The sequence below is a fragment of the Scyliorhinus torazame genome, chromosome 2 (genome assembly GCF_047496885.1).
Source record: "Scyliorhinus torazame isolate Kashiwa2021f chromosome 2, sScyTor2.1, whole genome shotgun sequence".
In the NCBI taxonomy this organism is placed as follows: Eukaryota; Metazoa; Chordata; class Chondrichthyes; order Carcharhiniformes; family Scyliorhinidae; genus Scyliorhinus; species Scyliorhinus torazame.
In genome coordinates, this window is record NC_092708.1 from 116,358,922 (window position 1) to 116,372,652 (window position 13,731).

General features: G+C 43.7%; 1 protein-coding gene across 5 annotated transcripts in view; it reads right to left on the bottom strand.

Moving 5' to 3' along the window:
* Positions 1-13,731, bottom strand: part of ubr3 (ubiquitin protein ligase E3 component n-recognin 3) — a 606,570-nt gene that overhangs the window by 344,185 nt on the left and 248,654 nt on the right. For all 5 annotated transcript variants that reach the window (XM_072475854.1, XM_072475858.1, XM_072475857.1 and 2 more), the window contains one exon: positions 1,739-1,827. In XM_072475854.1, coding sequence (XP_072331955.1) covers positions 1,739-1,827 — 89 coding nt within the window. The remainder of the gene's footprint in view (positions 1-1,738; positions 1,828-13,731) is intronic.

Below are 13,731 nucleotides of genomic sequence, written 5' to 3' on the forward strand. Positions count from 1 at the left end.
GACAAAGGGATGACTTTTTTCGTATCCTCTTTATCGAGACCGAGTTTTGGTTCATTGTGTCTGCGCCGGCCATCAAGCACCTATCTATTATAATCCCATTTTCCAGCACTTGGCCGTAGCCTTGTTTGCTATGGCATTTCAATTGCTCATCTAAATACTTCTTAAAGGTTGTGCAGGTTGACACCTCTACCAGTCTTCCAGGCAGTGAGTTCCAGATTCTCACCACCTTCTGGGTGAAAAGGATTTTCCTCATATCTCCTCTAAACCTCCTACCATTACCTTAAAACTATGCCCCCTGATTATTGATCCCTCAACTAAGGGGAAAGTACCTTTGTGTCTACCCACCCTATCTATGTCCCTCATAATTTTATACACCTCCATCAGGTCCCCTCTGAGTCTTCTCTGCTCCATGGAAAACAACCCCAGCCTAATCAATCTCTCTTGATAACAAAGACTCCAGCCCAGGCAACATCCTGGTGAATCTTCTCTGCATCTGCTCCAGTGCAATCACTTGCTTCCTATAGTTTGGTGGCCAGAACTGCACACAGTACACCAGCTGGGGCCTAGCCTGCGTTTTATACAGCTCCAACATAAACTCCCTGCTCCTTTATTCAGTGCCTCAGTTAATAAAGGCAAGAATCCATGAGCCATCTTTTTTTTTTAATTTAGAGTACCCAATTCATTTTTTCCAATTAAGGGGCAATTTAGCGTGGCCAATCCACCTACCCTGCACATCTATGGGTTGTGGGGGCGAAACCCACGCAGAAAATGGGAGAATGTGCAAACTCCACACGGACTGTGACCCAGAGCCGGGATCGAACCTGGGACATCGGCGCCGTGAGGCAGCAGTGCTAACCACTGCACAACCATGCTGCCCTCCATGAGCAATCTTAACCACCTTATCTACTTGTCCTGCTGTCTTCAGAGATCTGTGGACATGCACATCAAGATCCCTTTGATCTTCTGTACTTCAGGCGGTCCAAACATTCATTGTATATTTCCTTGCCTGGTTAGTCCTCCTACATGCATTATCTCACACTTTGAGGTTAAATTCCATTTGTCCATCTTCTGCCCATCTAACCATCCCGCCTGTATCATCCTGCAATCTAAAGCCTTGCTCCTCACTATTTACCACACCACCAATTTCTGTGTCATCTGCGAATGTATCATACCTCCGACAGTCACACCCAGATCATTAAGCACACTACAAACAACAAGGTACCCAGCACTGACCCCTGCGGACACAGGTTTCCAGTCACAAAATCAATCTTCAACCACCACCCTCTCCCTCCTGCCACCAAACCAGTTTGGATCCAGTTTTCAAAATTGCCCTGGATCCCATGGGCTCTTACCTTCTTTATCAGCCTCCCATTGTACTACATGTGGCGACTAGGGGCTTTTCACAGTAACTTCATTGCAGTGTTAATGTAAGTCTACTTGTGACAATATAGATTATTAAAATCAAATCCTTTTTCATACCTGATGGACATCTCTTTGACATGTTACCCATTTCAATGGTCAGTAACCTACCTGTAAACTAATTTCTATTCAGTAGTCTTAATCTGTCCAAATATTTTTAAATGGCTTCTGCCGCCCATATACAAATCCAATTGAAAAAGTAGGAAACAGGCAATTCACAATCCATTAGAATCCAAAGGACTGCGACATTCAAATTATAGTGATACTGATAAAATGGTCTTAACTAGACAATATTTTGCATCGATTTACAAAGGCTTACCGAGATCCATTGCTGTTTCCATGAAACTTTTTTGTCTTGAAGCAAATTCCGCAAGCAACTTCTGTTGTCTCTCTCTGGCTTTCTGACGTCTGTGCAAAGAAAAATCAACTAATGAAAATAAAACCATAATTGGCAAAAGGCACAAAGAAAATTTGGTTCCTATTGAATATTCAGCATATTTACTATTAAAGTGCAAGAACTTTCTCCTCCAGCTAAATCAATATTAGCATGATGCAGAAAGATTCCGTCATCAAATTTAGGGAACTTATTCAGATACTGAGCAACTGAAGAAAAGCATAAATACAGCAATGGACAGCATTTCAAAATATGATGCATTTAAAAATATATTTTTAATACAGAATATTGTGCTCATAAAAGACAAATTATTTATCAATGTCACAATTATAGGCAATTTCAGTATTTATCCACGGTGCAATATTTATTCCACTGCTCAGCATTTCAATATGTAGAAATTAATTGTCTTTGTATAATGCTTTTCATGTCCTCAGGGCATCAGGACACTGTAACATCAAAGGTGAAATCAACTGTGTGGCTGAGTAAATCAGTAGCTACAGAAATGTTGCAGTGAACAGAGGGCCAAAGGGATTTTGAAAGTGCAGTTGTAAGTAAATCGGGGGAGAGATCTTTTCCAGGGGCGGGCACATATAAGGAGGTAGGTTTGGAATGTAGAAGGGGGATATGGGTGGAAAGTGATGCAAATGAGGTGATCAAAGGTGACCTTATCTGTGATATGTTGAGACATGAGATGGTAAGGTCAAAGGGGTAGCTAAGAATATGGGTGGGTAGTTTACAATAGAGAGAACTCAAAAGAGCAGTGAGTGCAGAAGAGAATGAGTAAGAGAATGAGAACAATGAATTGAGACGGAGGTTGAAATCACTGAGAATGATAGGACGAGTGTCTCCACAAATCTCCACATAATTGATGTTAAACTGACAGGACAGTTAGCTGGTTTGTTTCGCCATCCTTTATTAAATAATCAAGTGGCATCTGCACTTGTCCAATGGGAAATCTGGAGAGCTTTGGAAAATTATGACTAACCCTCCAAGACACACAGCATTTTGGCATTGGAAACACATTACTGTTCCTTCTGTCAAAATCCTGGAACTCCTGCCCTAACATCACTGTGAATTCACCTAAATCATGTGGACTCCAGCAGTTCAAGGAGGCAGCTCATTGCTACCTTCTCATGGGCAATTAGGGATGGGCAAATGGTTCACCAATACACCAAAATCAAGAACTCCATATATACGCCAAAAAACTCCATGTTCGTCGAATAACAACCAGACACCTCTGCCAACCCACATAACCTACACTTCTTCCTACATGCCCAAATAATCCTTACTTTCATCTCCAAAACATGGAATCAGATGTTTTGCCTTAGCAGTTCAGTCTACAGGGTTATTTTTTATGAAAAGACAGCCGATTGTTCAGAGTCAAATCAGGAAGCAGAAAGCAGAATTTTTCAAGTGAACAAGGGCTAGGAAATTTATAGGGCTCTAAATGAGCCACAGTTGAAATCGGTTTGGTGAGCACCTAACAAGTAAACAAGTAGGAGCCAAGTTAAAGGAGCTCGTAAGCCATATTTGGCCTGCAGGCAATGTACTGGATCCTCCAAGTTTATAACAAACTCCCAAATGTAAATACTACTCATTGGTTAAATATATTAACATTTTAGTTAATTAAATCTCTGCTCTGATGACTGACAGAGTAATTAGTATCTGGAGATCACTAGGTAGGCTTCAAATAACTAAGGTGTTGTACAAATTGATGGTTGCCCATTTTTGTTCGAATTGCTCCGGAGTACAATCTTAACCTGACCTCGATTCTCTTTCAGAGCAGCAAAGATCTGACATGCTTTTCATGAAAAACCAAGAGTCCATGCTCTGTGCCATAGCTCTAAAGTTATGAAACCTTAGTAGATAAAGCAGGGGAGTATTAAATTACTGGAAAGAATTGTGAATAACGGATCTGAAACGGATCATCAAAGGCTCTTCAATAGGGTAGAAGGCGACCCTGATTGAACAAATTAGAATCCCACAATCCCCATTTTGATCAAAGTGTGGCAAATACCTATATTTTTTTTGAAAGTTCAGTTTACGGTTAAAAAGTGCTAAATCTTACAGGGAATTGCAGTTAAAGAACATAAAGTGAGCAAGTCCACAAAATCAACAGATGAAACTAACTTCTTCCTGTATGCAAAGCTAACATAGGATCTGCTACCAATTCTAGAGAGAAAAGACCAGAAACATTGGTTATTGCAATGGTTTTGGGTGGTGGGCAGTGGTCATAACCTAAGCAAGCTGGCCCCCTTGCATTGCAATAAAATGTTAAAGAAGCACTAACAAAAATCCATTTCGTCCTAATCTGACCAGTTGAACTCTCTCTAATTAGCTGAACTCTAACTATAAATTGAACATTGGATTAATTTAGAAGATGTGAATTCAACTGAAGAATGAGGTTGAAGAAATCTTTGGATCCTCGCTGTCTTCAGGGGATGTCCCGGAGGACTGGAGAATAGCCAATGTTGTTCCTCTGTTTAAGAAGGGTAGCAAGGATAATCCCGGGAACTACAGGCCGGTGAGCCTTACTTCAGTGGTAGGGAAATTACTGGAGAGAATTCTTCGAGACAGGATCTACTCCCATTTGGAAGCAAATGGACGTATTAGTGAGAGGCAGCACGGTTTTGTGAAGGGGAGGTTGTGTCTCACTAACTTGATAGAGTTTTTCGAGGAGGTCACTAAGATGATTGATGCAGGTAGGGCAGTAGATGTTGTCTATATGGACTTCAGTAAGGCCTTTGACAAGGTCCCTCATGGTAGACTAGTACAAAAGGTGAAGTCACACGGGATCAGGGGTGAACTGGCAAGGTGGATACAGAACTGGCTCGGCCATAGAAGGCAGAAGGTAGCAATGGAGGGATGCTTTTCTAATTGGAGGGCTGTGACCAGTGGTGTTCCACAGGGATCAGTGTTGGGACCTTTGCTGTTTGTAGTATATATAAATGATTTGGAGGAAAATGTAACTGGTCTGATTAGTAAGTTTGCAGACGACACAAAGGTTGGTGGAATTGCGGATAGCGATGAGGACTGTCAGAGGATACAGCAGGATTTAGATTGTCTGGAGACTTGGGCGGAGAGATGGCAGATGGAGTTTAATCCGGACAAATGTGAGGTAATGCATTTTGGAAGGGCTAATGCAGGTAGGGAATATACAGTGAATGGTAGAACCCTCAAGAGTATTGAAAGTCAAAGAGATCTAGGAGTACAGGTCCACAGGTCATTGAAAGGGGCAACACAGGTGGAGAAGATAGTCAAGAAGGCATACGGCATGCTTGCCTTCATTGGCCGGGGCATTGAGTATAAGAATTGGCAAGTCATGTTGCAGCTGTATAGAACCTTAGTTAGGCCACACTTGGAGTATAGTGTTCAATTCTGGTCGCCACACTACCAGAAGGATGTGGAGGCTTTAGAGAGGGTGCAGAAGAGATTTACCAGAATGTTGCCTGGTATGGAGGGCATAAGCTATGAGGAGCGATTGAATAAACTCGGTTTGTTCTCACTGGAACGAAGGAGGTTGAGGGGCGACCTGATAGAGGTATACAAAATTATGAGGGGCATAGACAGAGTGGATAGTCAGAGGCTTTTCCCCAGGGTAGAGGGGTCAATTACTAGGGGGCATAGGTTTAAGGTGAGAGGGGCAAGGTTTAGAGTAGATGTACGAGGCAAGTTTTTTACGCAGAGGGTAGTGGGTGCCTGGAACTCACTACCGGAGGAGGTAGTGGAAGCAGGGACGATAGGGACATTTAAGGGGCATCTTGACAAATATATGAATAGGATGGGAATAGAAGGATACGGACCCAGGAAGTGTAGAAGATTGTAGTTTAGTCGGGCAGTATGGTCGGCACGGGCTTGGAGGGCCGAAGGGCCTGTTCCTGTGCTGTACATTTCTTTGTTCTTTGTTGTTCTTTGATAAAGGTAATCCTTATTATCTCATTATTTTAAAAGTGCAATTCACACCTGAGCTCCCACAAAAAAGACAATTGGGAAAAAAAACAATCTGAACAAACTGAAGCTCTAACCCCCATTACATCGTGGCTCCAGACCGGAATCAAGGCCAAGGGCTTTGAAACATGGCACCGAGAAACAAAACTAATTGAATTATCAACTACAGAGCAGGCACCTGGCACTCAGATTATAATCTTTATAATTATCTTTATTAGTGTCACAAGTAGGCTTATATTAACACCGCAATGAAGTTACTGTGAAAAGCCCCTAGTCACCACACTCCGGCGCCTGTTCGGGTACACAGAGGGAGAATTCAGAATGTCCAATTCACCTAACAGCACATCTTTCGGGACTTGTGGGAGGAAACTGGGGAATCCGGAGGAAACCCACGCAGACATGGGACAACGTGTGGACTCCGCGCATACGGTGACCCAAGCCAGGAATCGAAGACGGGTCCCTGGTGCTGTGAAGCAGCAGTGCTAACCACTGTGCTACCATGCTGCTGAGAAACTGAAAATTTGTATAAAAGTGAGGGAAGGGCATTCCATTTTCCCACAAAGAAATCAAGCATTTCCCCAACTGCAGGGATATTTGAAAACCTTGTTTTTTAAAGCACACAAGAACGTTTTTTTCCCCTTTTGCACTGAGTGCTGAATTTGGTGCATTTGAATGCTATAGTGAGAGTTTGGAGACTGAGGGAGTATAAGGCTTCATTTTTATCTAAAGTCTAGTCTTTCTTTTATTTAGTTAATTAACTTAAAAGTTGCTGTTTGGTTTAGAAGAAGGTAAATTGTCAATCAGCTTTAAACAAAGGTTCTACATGTAGGTACTTGCAGCTGGAGCTTGTTAATCAGTTAATTGGATTAGGCCAGTTTTCAGAGGCTAGATTCACAGTACAAAAGTGATCCCCTATAAATCAAAGTGCAGACTTTGTTTGCACTGAGTGCTGAATTTGGTGCATTTGAGTGCTATAGTGAGAGTTTGGTGATTGAGGGAGTGCTGAATTTGGTGCATTTGAGTGCGAAAGTGAGAGTTTGGTGACTGAGGGAGTGCTGAATTTGGTGCATTTGAGTGCTATAGTGAGAGTTTGGTGACTGAGGGAGTTAGGTGAGGAGGGAGTAAGGTGCTCCTTTCATTTTGTTTCACACATTTCCGCAAAGAGCGAGAAGAGAGCCAGGTGTTTATAGAGAGTGCAGCTGACTGGGAGCAGAGTCGGAGGGCAGAGGTCCAGTTGGTCCACAGGGCAGCTATATTCTGTAAGGTAAGAGGGGATGGAGGCTAGGCCAGTTGCATGCTCCTCCTGTAGGATGTGGGTGGTGAGGGATACAACCGGTGTCCCCGCTGACTATACCTGCGGGAAGTGCACCCAACTCCAGCTCCTCAAAGACCGTGTTCGGGAACTGGAGCTGAAGCTGGATGAACTTTGGATCATCCGGGAGGCAGAGGGGGTGATAGAGAAGAGTTACAGGGAGGTAACCACACCCAAGGTACAGGACAAGAGTAGCTGGGTTACAGTCAGGGGAAAGAAAACAAACAGGCAGACAGTGCAGGGATCCCTCGTGGCCGTTCCCCTTCGAAACAAGTATACCGTTTTGGATGCTGTTGGGGGGGGGGGGGGGGGGATGACCTACCGGGGGAAGACCCTAGCAGCCAGGTCTCTGGCACTGAGTCTAGCTCTGGGGCTCAGAAGGGAAGGGGGGAGAATAGAAAAGCAATAGTAGTAGGAGATTCAATGGTTAGGGGAATAGATAGGAGATTCTGTGGTCACGAGCGAGACTCCCGGAAGGTATGTTCCCTCCCGGGTGCCAGGGCCAGGGATGTCTCGGATCGTATCTTCAGGATCCTTAAGGGGGAGGGGGAGCAGCCAGAAGTCGTGGTGCACATTGGTACCAACGACGTAGGTAGGAAAAAGGGTGTGGAGGTAATAAACAAATTTAGGGAGTCAGGCTGGAAGTTAAAAGTCAGGACAGACAGAGTTGTCATCTCTGGTTTATTGCCGGTGCCACATGATAGTGAGGCGAGGAATAGGGAGAGAGTGCAGCTGAACACATGGCTGCAGGAATGGTGTAGGAGGGAGGGCTTCAGGTATTTGGATAATTGGAGCGCATTCTGGGGAAGGTGGGACCTGTACAAGCAGGATGGGTTGCATCTGAACCAGAGGGGCACCAATGTCCTGGGAGGGAGATTTTCTAGTACTCTTCGGGAGGATTTAAACTAATTTGGCAGGGGAATGGGAACCAGATTTGTAGTCCAGCAACTAAGGTAGCCGATATTCAGGACACCAAAGCGTGTAGTGAGGCAGTGGGGAAGGGAACACTAACAATGGAGAGTACTTGCAGGCACGGAGGTAGGTTGCAGTGTGTATACTTCAACGCAAGAAGCATCAGGAATAAGGTGGGTGAACTTAAGGCATGGATCGGTACTTGGGACTACGGTGGCCATCACGGAAACTTGGATAGAAGAGGGGCAGAAATGGTTGTCGGAGGTCCCTGGTTATAGGTGTTTCAATAAGATTAGGGAGGGTGGTAAAAAAGGTGGGGGGTGGCATTGTTAATTAAGAGATGGAATAACAGCTGTAGAAAGGCAGTTCGAGGTGTATCTGCCTACTGAGGTAGTATGGATTGGAGTCAGAAATAGGAAAGGAGCAGTCACCTTGTTAGGAGTTTTTTAGGCCCCCCAATAGTAGCAGAGATGTGGAGGAACAGATTGGGAAACAGATTTTGGAAAGGTGCAGAAGTCACAGGGTAGTAGTCACGGGTGACTTTAACTTCCCAAACATTGAGTGGAAACTCTTTAGATCAAATAGTTTAGATGGGGTGGTGTTTGTGCAGTGTGTCCAGGAAGCTTTTCTAACAGTATGTAGATTGTCCAACCAGAGGGGAGGCAATATTGGATTTGGTACTTGGTAATGAACCAGGGCAAGTGATAGATTTGTTAGTGGGGGAGCATTTTGGAGATAGTGACCACAATTCTGTGACTTTCACTTTAGTAATGGAGAGGGATGGGTGCGTGTAACAGTGCAAGGTTTACAATTGGGGGAAGGGTAAATACAATGTTGTCAGACAAGAATTGAAATGCATAAGTTGGGAACATAGGCTGTCAGGGAAGGACACAAGTGAAATGTGGAACTTGTTCAAGGAACAGGTACTATGTGTCCTTGATATATATGTCCCTGTCAGGCAGGGAAGAGATGGCCGAGTGAGGGAACCATGGTTGACAAGAGAGGTTGAATGCCTTGTTAAGAGGAAAAAGGAGACTTATGTCAGGCTATGGAAACAAGGTTCAGACAGGGCGCTGGAGGGATACAAGATAGCCAGGAGGGAACTGAAGAAAGGGATTAGGAGAGCTAAGAGAGGGCATGAACAATCTTTGACGGGTAGGGTCAAGGAAAACCCCAAGGCCTTTTACACATATGTGAGAAATATGAGAATGACTAGAGCGAGGGTAGGTCCGATCAAGGACAGGAGCGGGAGATTGTGTATTGAGTCTGAAGAGATAGGAGAGGTCTTGAACGAGTACTTTTCTTCTGTATTTACAAATGAGAGGGGCCATATTGTTGGAGAGGACAGTGTGAAACAGACTGGTAAGCTCGAGGAAATACTTGTTAGGAAGGAAGATGTGTTGGGCATTTTGAAAAACTTGAGGATAGACAAGTCCCCCGGGCCTGACGGGATATATCCAAGGATTCTATGGGAAGCAAGAGATGAAATTGCAGAGCCGTTGGCAATGATCTTTTCATCCTCACTGTCAACAGGGGTGGTACCAGGGGATTGGAGAGTGGCGAATGTCGTGCCCCTGTTCAAAAAAGGGACTCGGGATAACCCTGGGAATTACAGGCCAGTTAGTCTTACTTCGGTGGTCGGCAAAGTAATGGAAAGGGTACTGAAGGATAGGATTTCTGAGCATCTGGAAAGACACTGCTTGATTAGGGATAGTCAGCATGGATTTGTGAGGGGTAGGTCTTGCCTTACAAGTCTTATTGAATTCTTTGAGGAGGTGACCAAGCATGTGGATAAAGGTAAAGCAGTGGATGTAGTGTACATGGATTTTAGTAAGGCATTTGATAAGGTTCCCCATGGTAGGCTTATGCAGAAAGTAAGGAGGCATGGGATAGTGGGAAATTTGGCCAGTTGGATAACGAACTGGCTAACCGATAGAAGTCAAGAGAGTGGTGGTGGATGGCAAATATTCAGCCTGGATCCCAGTTACCAGTGGCGTACCGCAGGGATCAGTTCTGGGTCCTCTGCTGTTTGTGATTTTCATTAATGACTTGGATGAGGGAGTTGAAGGGTGGGTCAGTAAATTTGCAGACGATACGAAGATTGATGGAGTTGTGGATAGTGAGGAGGGCTGTTGTCGGCTGCAAAGAGACATAGATAGGATGCAGAGCTGGGCTGAGAAGTGGCAGATGGAGTCTAACCCTGAAAAGTGTGAGGTTGTCCATTTTGGAAGGACAAATATGAATGCGGAATACAGGGTTAAAGGTAGAGTTCTTGGCAATATGGAGGAGCAGAGAGATCTTGGGGTCTATGTTCATACATCTTTGAAAGTTGCCACTCAAGTGGATAGAGCTGTGAAGAAGGCCTGTGGTGTGCTAGCATTCATTAACAGAGGGATTGAATTTAAGAGCCGTGAGGTGATGATGCAGCTGTACAAAACTTTGGTACGGCCACATTTGGAGTACTGTATACAGTTCTGGTCACCTCATTTTAGGAAGGATGTGGAAGCTTTGGAAAAGGTGCAAAGAAGATTTACCAGGATGTTGCCTGGAATGGAGAGTAGGTCTTACGAGGAAAGGTTGAGGGTGCTGGGCCTTTTCTCATTAGAACGGAGAAGGATGAGGGGCGACTTGATAGAGGTTTATAAGATGATCAGGGGAATAGATAGAGTAGACAGTCAGAGACTTTTTCCCCGGGTGGAACAAACCATTACAAGGGGACATAAATTTAAGGTGAATGGTGGAAGATATAGGGGGGGATGTCAGAGGTAGGTTCTTTACAGAGAGTAGTGGGGGCATGGAATGCACTGCCCGTGGAAGTAGTTGAGTCAGAAACATTAGGGACCTTCAAGCAGCTATTGAATAGGTACATGGATTACGGTAAAATGATATAGTGTAGATTAATTTGTTCTTAAGGGCAGCACGGTAGCATTGTGGATAGCACAATTGCTTCACAGCTCCAGGCTCCCAGGTTCGATTCCGGCTTGGGTCACTGTCTGTGCGGAGTCTGCACACCCTCCCCGTGTGTGCGTGGGTTTCCTCCGGGTGCTCCGGTTTCCTCCCACAGTCCAAAGATGTGCAGGTTAGGTGGATTGGCCATGATAAATTGCCCTTAGTGTCCAAAATTGCCCTTCGTATTGGGTGGAGGTGTTGACCCTGGGTAGGGTGCTCTTTCCAAGAGCCGGTGCAGACTCAATGGGCCGAATGGCCTCCTTCTGCACTGTAAATTCTATGATAATCTAGGATTAATCTAGGACAAAGGTTCGGCACAACATCGTGGACCGAAGGGCCTGTTCTCTGCTGTATTTTTCTATGTTCTATGCAACATAGCCATCTCCCCACCCACATTCTAATAGAGGAATATTAGCCCCACAAAATGCCTCCAAACAGTTCCATAGCTAGCACTGCTTTTTCCTTCAAACCCCTTCTTAGCTGGTTCCTCATCTTCATGCTCTGTTTCCTTGCACAATATGAATAGAGCCTAGTCCAATGCTATCACTATTTTCTGTTCCTCGCCCTCCCCTTGCTTTGTCCTCCTCATCTTCTCCTGCCCTGCTCCCTGCAACCCATATTCATTCCAACTCCTATTCCCTTCTCCCTTACATCTTTCTTCTCTTATCCTGTCACTACCTACCTTGCTTGACCTAAACCCTGGAACTGGCCTTGGCTCCTTGTATACATCGCTGCAGATCAATTAGTATCTTTTGACAATATTCTTGCATATGGCATGCACCTTGTTACAATTTTATACTGGTGCCAATTTCAATGCAAACCATCTAGTTGAAAACCAAAGGGATCAGACTGGCAGCCTGTTTATACATCATGCTTGATTTTGCTTTCCATTAAAGTCATTAGAAAACAACATTAGACTGAAAAGAATACAATGGCTGGCTGATCCGAAATTAGCTTCCAAAAAGACAGGGCCAATTAAATTGACCCCAAGTGCAGAATACAAAGTCACTGGGCCATAACTTATGAGCTCCCCAGCATCAGATTGGGGGAGTACCCCAAAGTCCAGCGGAACCCCTCTCAGAACTTCACAGGTCAGAGTTTACATGGCAATTGTTCAGAAATACAAACTTCCTCTGGATAATTGTCTAATGCTGGGAACCATCCGATTTAAATCCCAAATTTCAGATGGTTCTCGCGGGCTTACACCAATAGTTACTCGGAGGGGCGGCATGGTGATGCAGTGATTAGCACTGCTGCCTCACGGCGCGAGGACCCAGGTTCGATCGCGGCCCCGGGTCACTGTCAGTGTGAAGTTTGCACATTCTTCCCGTGTCTGCGTGGGTCTCACCCCCCACAACCCAAAGATGTGCAGTGTCGGTGGATTGGCCATGCTAAATTGCCTCTTAATTGGGAAAACAAATTGGGTACTCTAAATGTATTTTGAAAAAAGAAAAAAAAGTTACCTGGAAACAGTTAGAAGAATTAATACCTCTTGTAGCTTCTGAGTAGGTATTATAAATGCCTGAAGTTAGGATGAAGCAATTGAATAAAGCAGTGTTGGTCAAATAGTTAATTTTAATGCATCATTAGATTTCAAGTTAGATAATAGTGGTACTGAAAGTGGACTGACCAATAATCAACTGAACTTGAATCTTGAAAAGCAGGTTTGTCATAAAATTTAGCATGAAAATTTTTAGAAAAACAAACATGAGTTCCTTTGGTTCCTTCCATTTCCTACAAGGCCCATACATTTCCTCGTAGCTTAAGGCATGCCTTACTTAAGCTTGGTCCCTAATAAGGTGACATCAACAAATCTTGACAGATTCAATTCAGTTCAGTAATTTTTTCTGGTAGCTTAAGGGGTAGACACAGCAAGGCTGCAAATATCAGCAGCAATTTGATTTCTGCTTTAGTGCCGTATTGGTTTCTATGGCAACAGTCCATCTTGAGAGAAATGCTACCTTTGTCTTTGTCTGCAGGTCAGGGCAGCAAAAAAATAGGTCATCACCACCTGTTTATAGCTCATTCCATTTTCATTACGATTAAATCTGACTTGAAATCCAAAATGAATTAAAGCCAGTCTATTTGAACGAAATGGTTTTGTTTCATTTGATGAATCATAATTTCAGACTTTTGTAAGTCTCTGCTGCTGGTGAATGTGTTTGCTGAAAGGTGAAATAATGGGGACGGAAAATCTATCAAACAAAAATGAGTGAAAGCTGCAGAAATTCATGTCCAAATGCTTGTGTCTTTCTCGCTAACAATTATACACAAAGTAACATTATAACAGCTGTGAGGCTTTTGGGGAAATGCAAAGCAGTTTAATTTGAAATTAATTCACTATTTTGAAATCCAACATATGACAATTTAAAAAAACATGATTGATTGAATCACTTTTCCATTCCAATTGTTTTAACAGCAGTTACAGTTACAAGAGAAATGCTGACGACCATTGCAGCTGTGCCAACATCTGAAATGCATTTAACATTTTCTTCTTCAGATTTTTAGCATTTGCGGTTTACTTTTTACATTCTTCATCTCTACCTTATGTCTTATTTGCGATTTACAGATATGTCATCAAATTTTTAACGCCTTGAGTGCAATATATTGCAAACTTACTTCTTACAACCAAATGTCGACATGTTCACTGTGACGCACAAATTGCTTTGTCGCAATGATAATTGGGCTATTTGAAATTTTTGCAGCACCACCACTGGATTTCAGAGTTCCACTATTATGCAGAGACAAACTCAAAATAAAAATGAGGTTTCGGTCTGATTTGCTACAGGCAAAATAT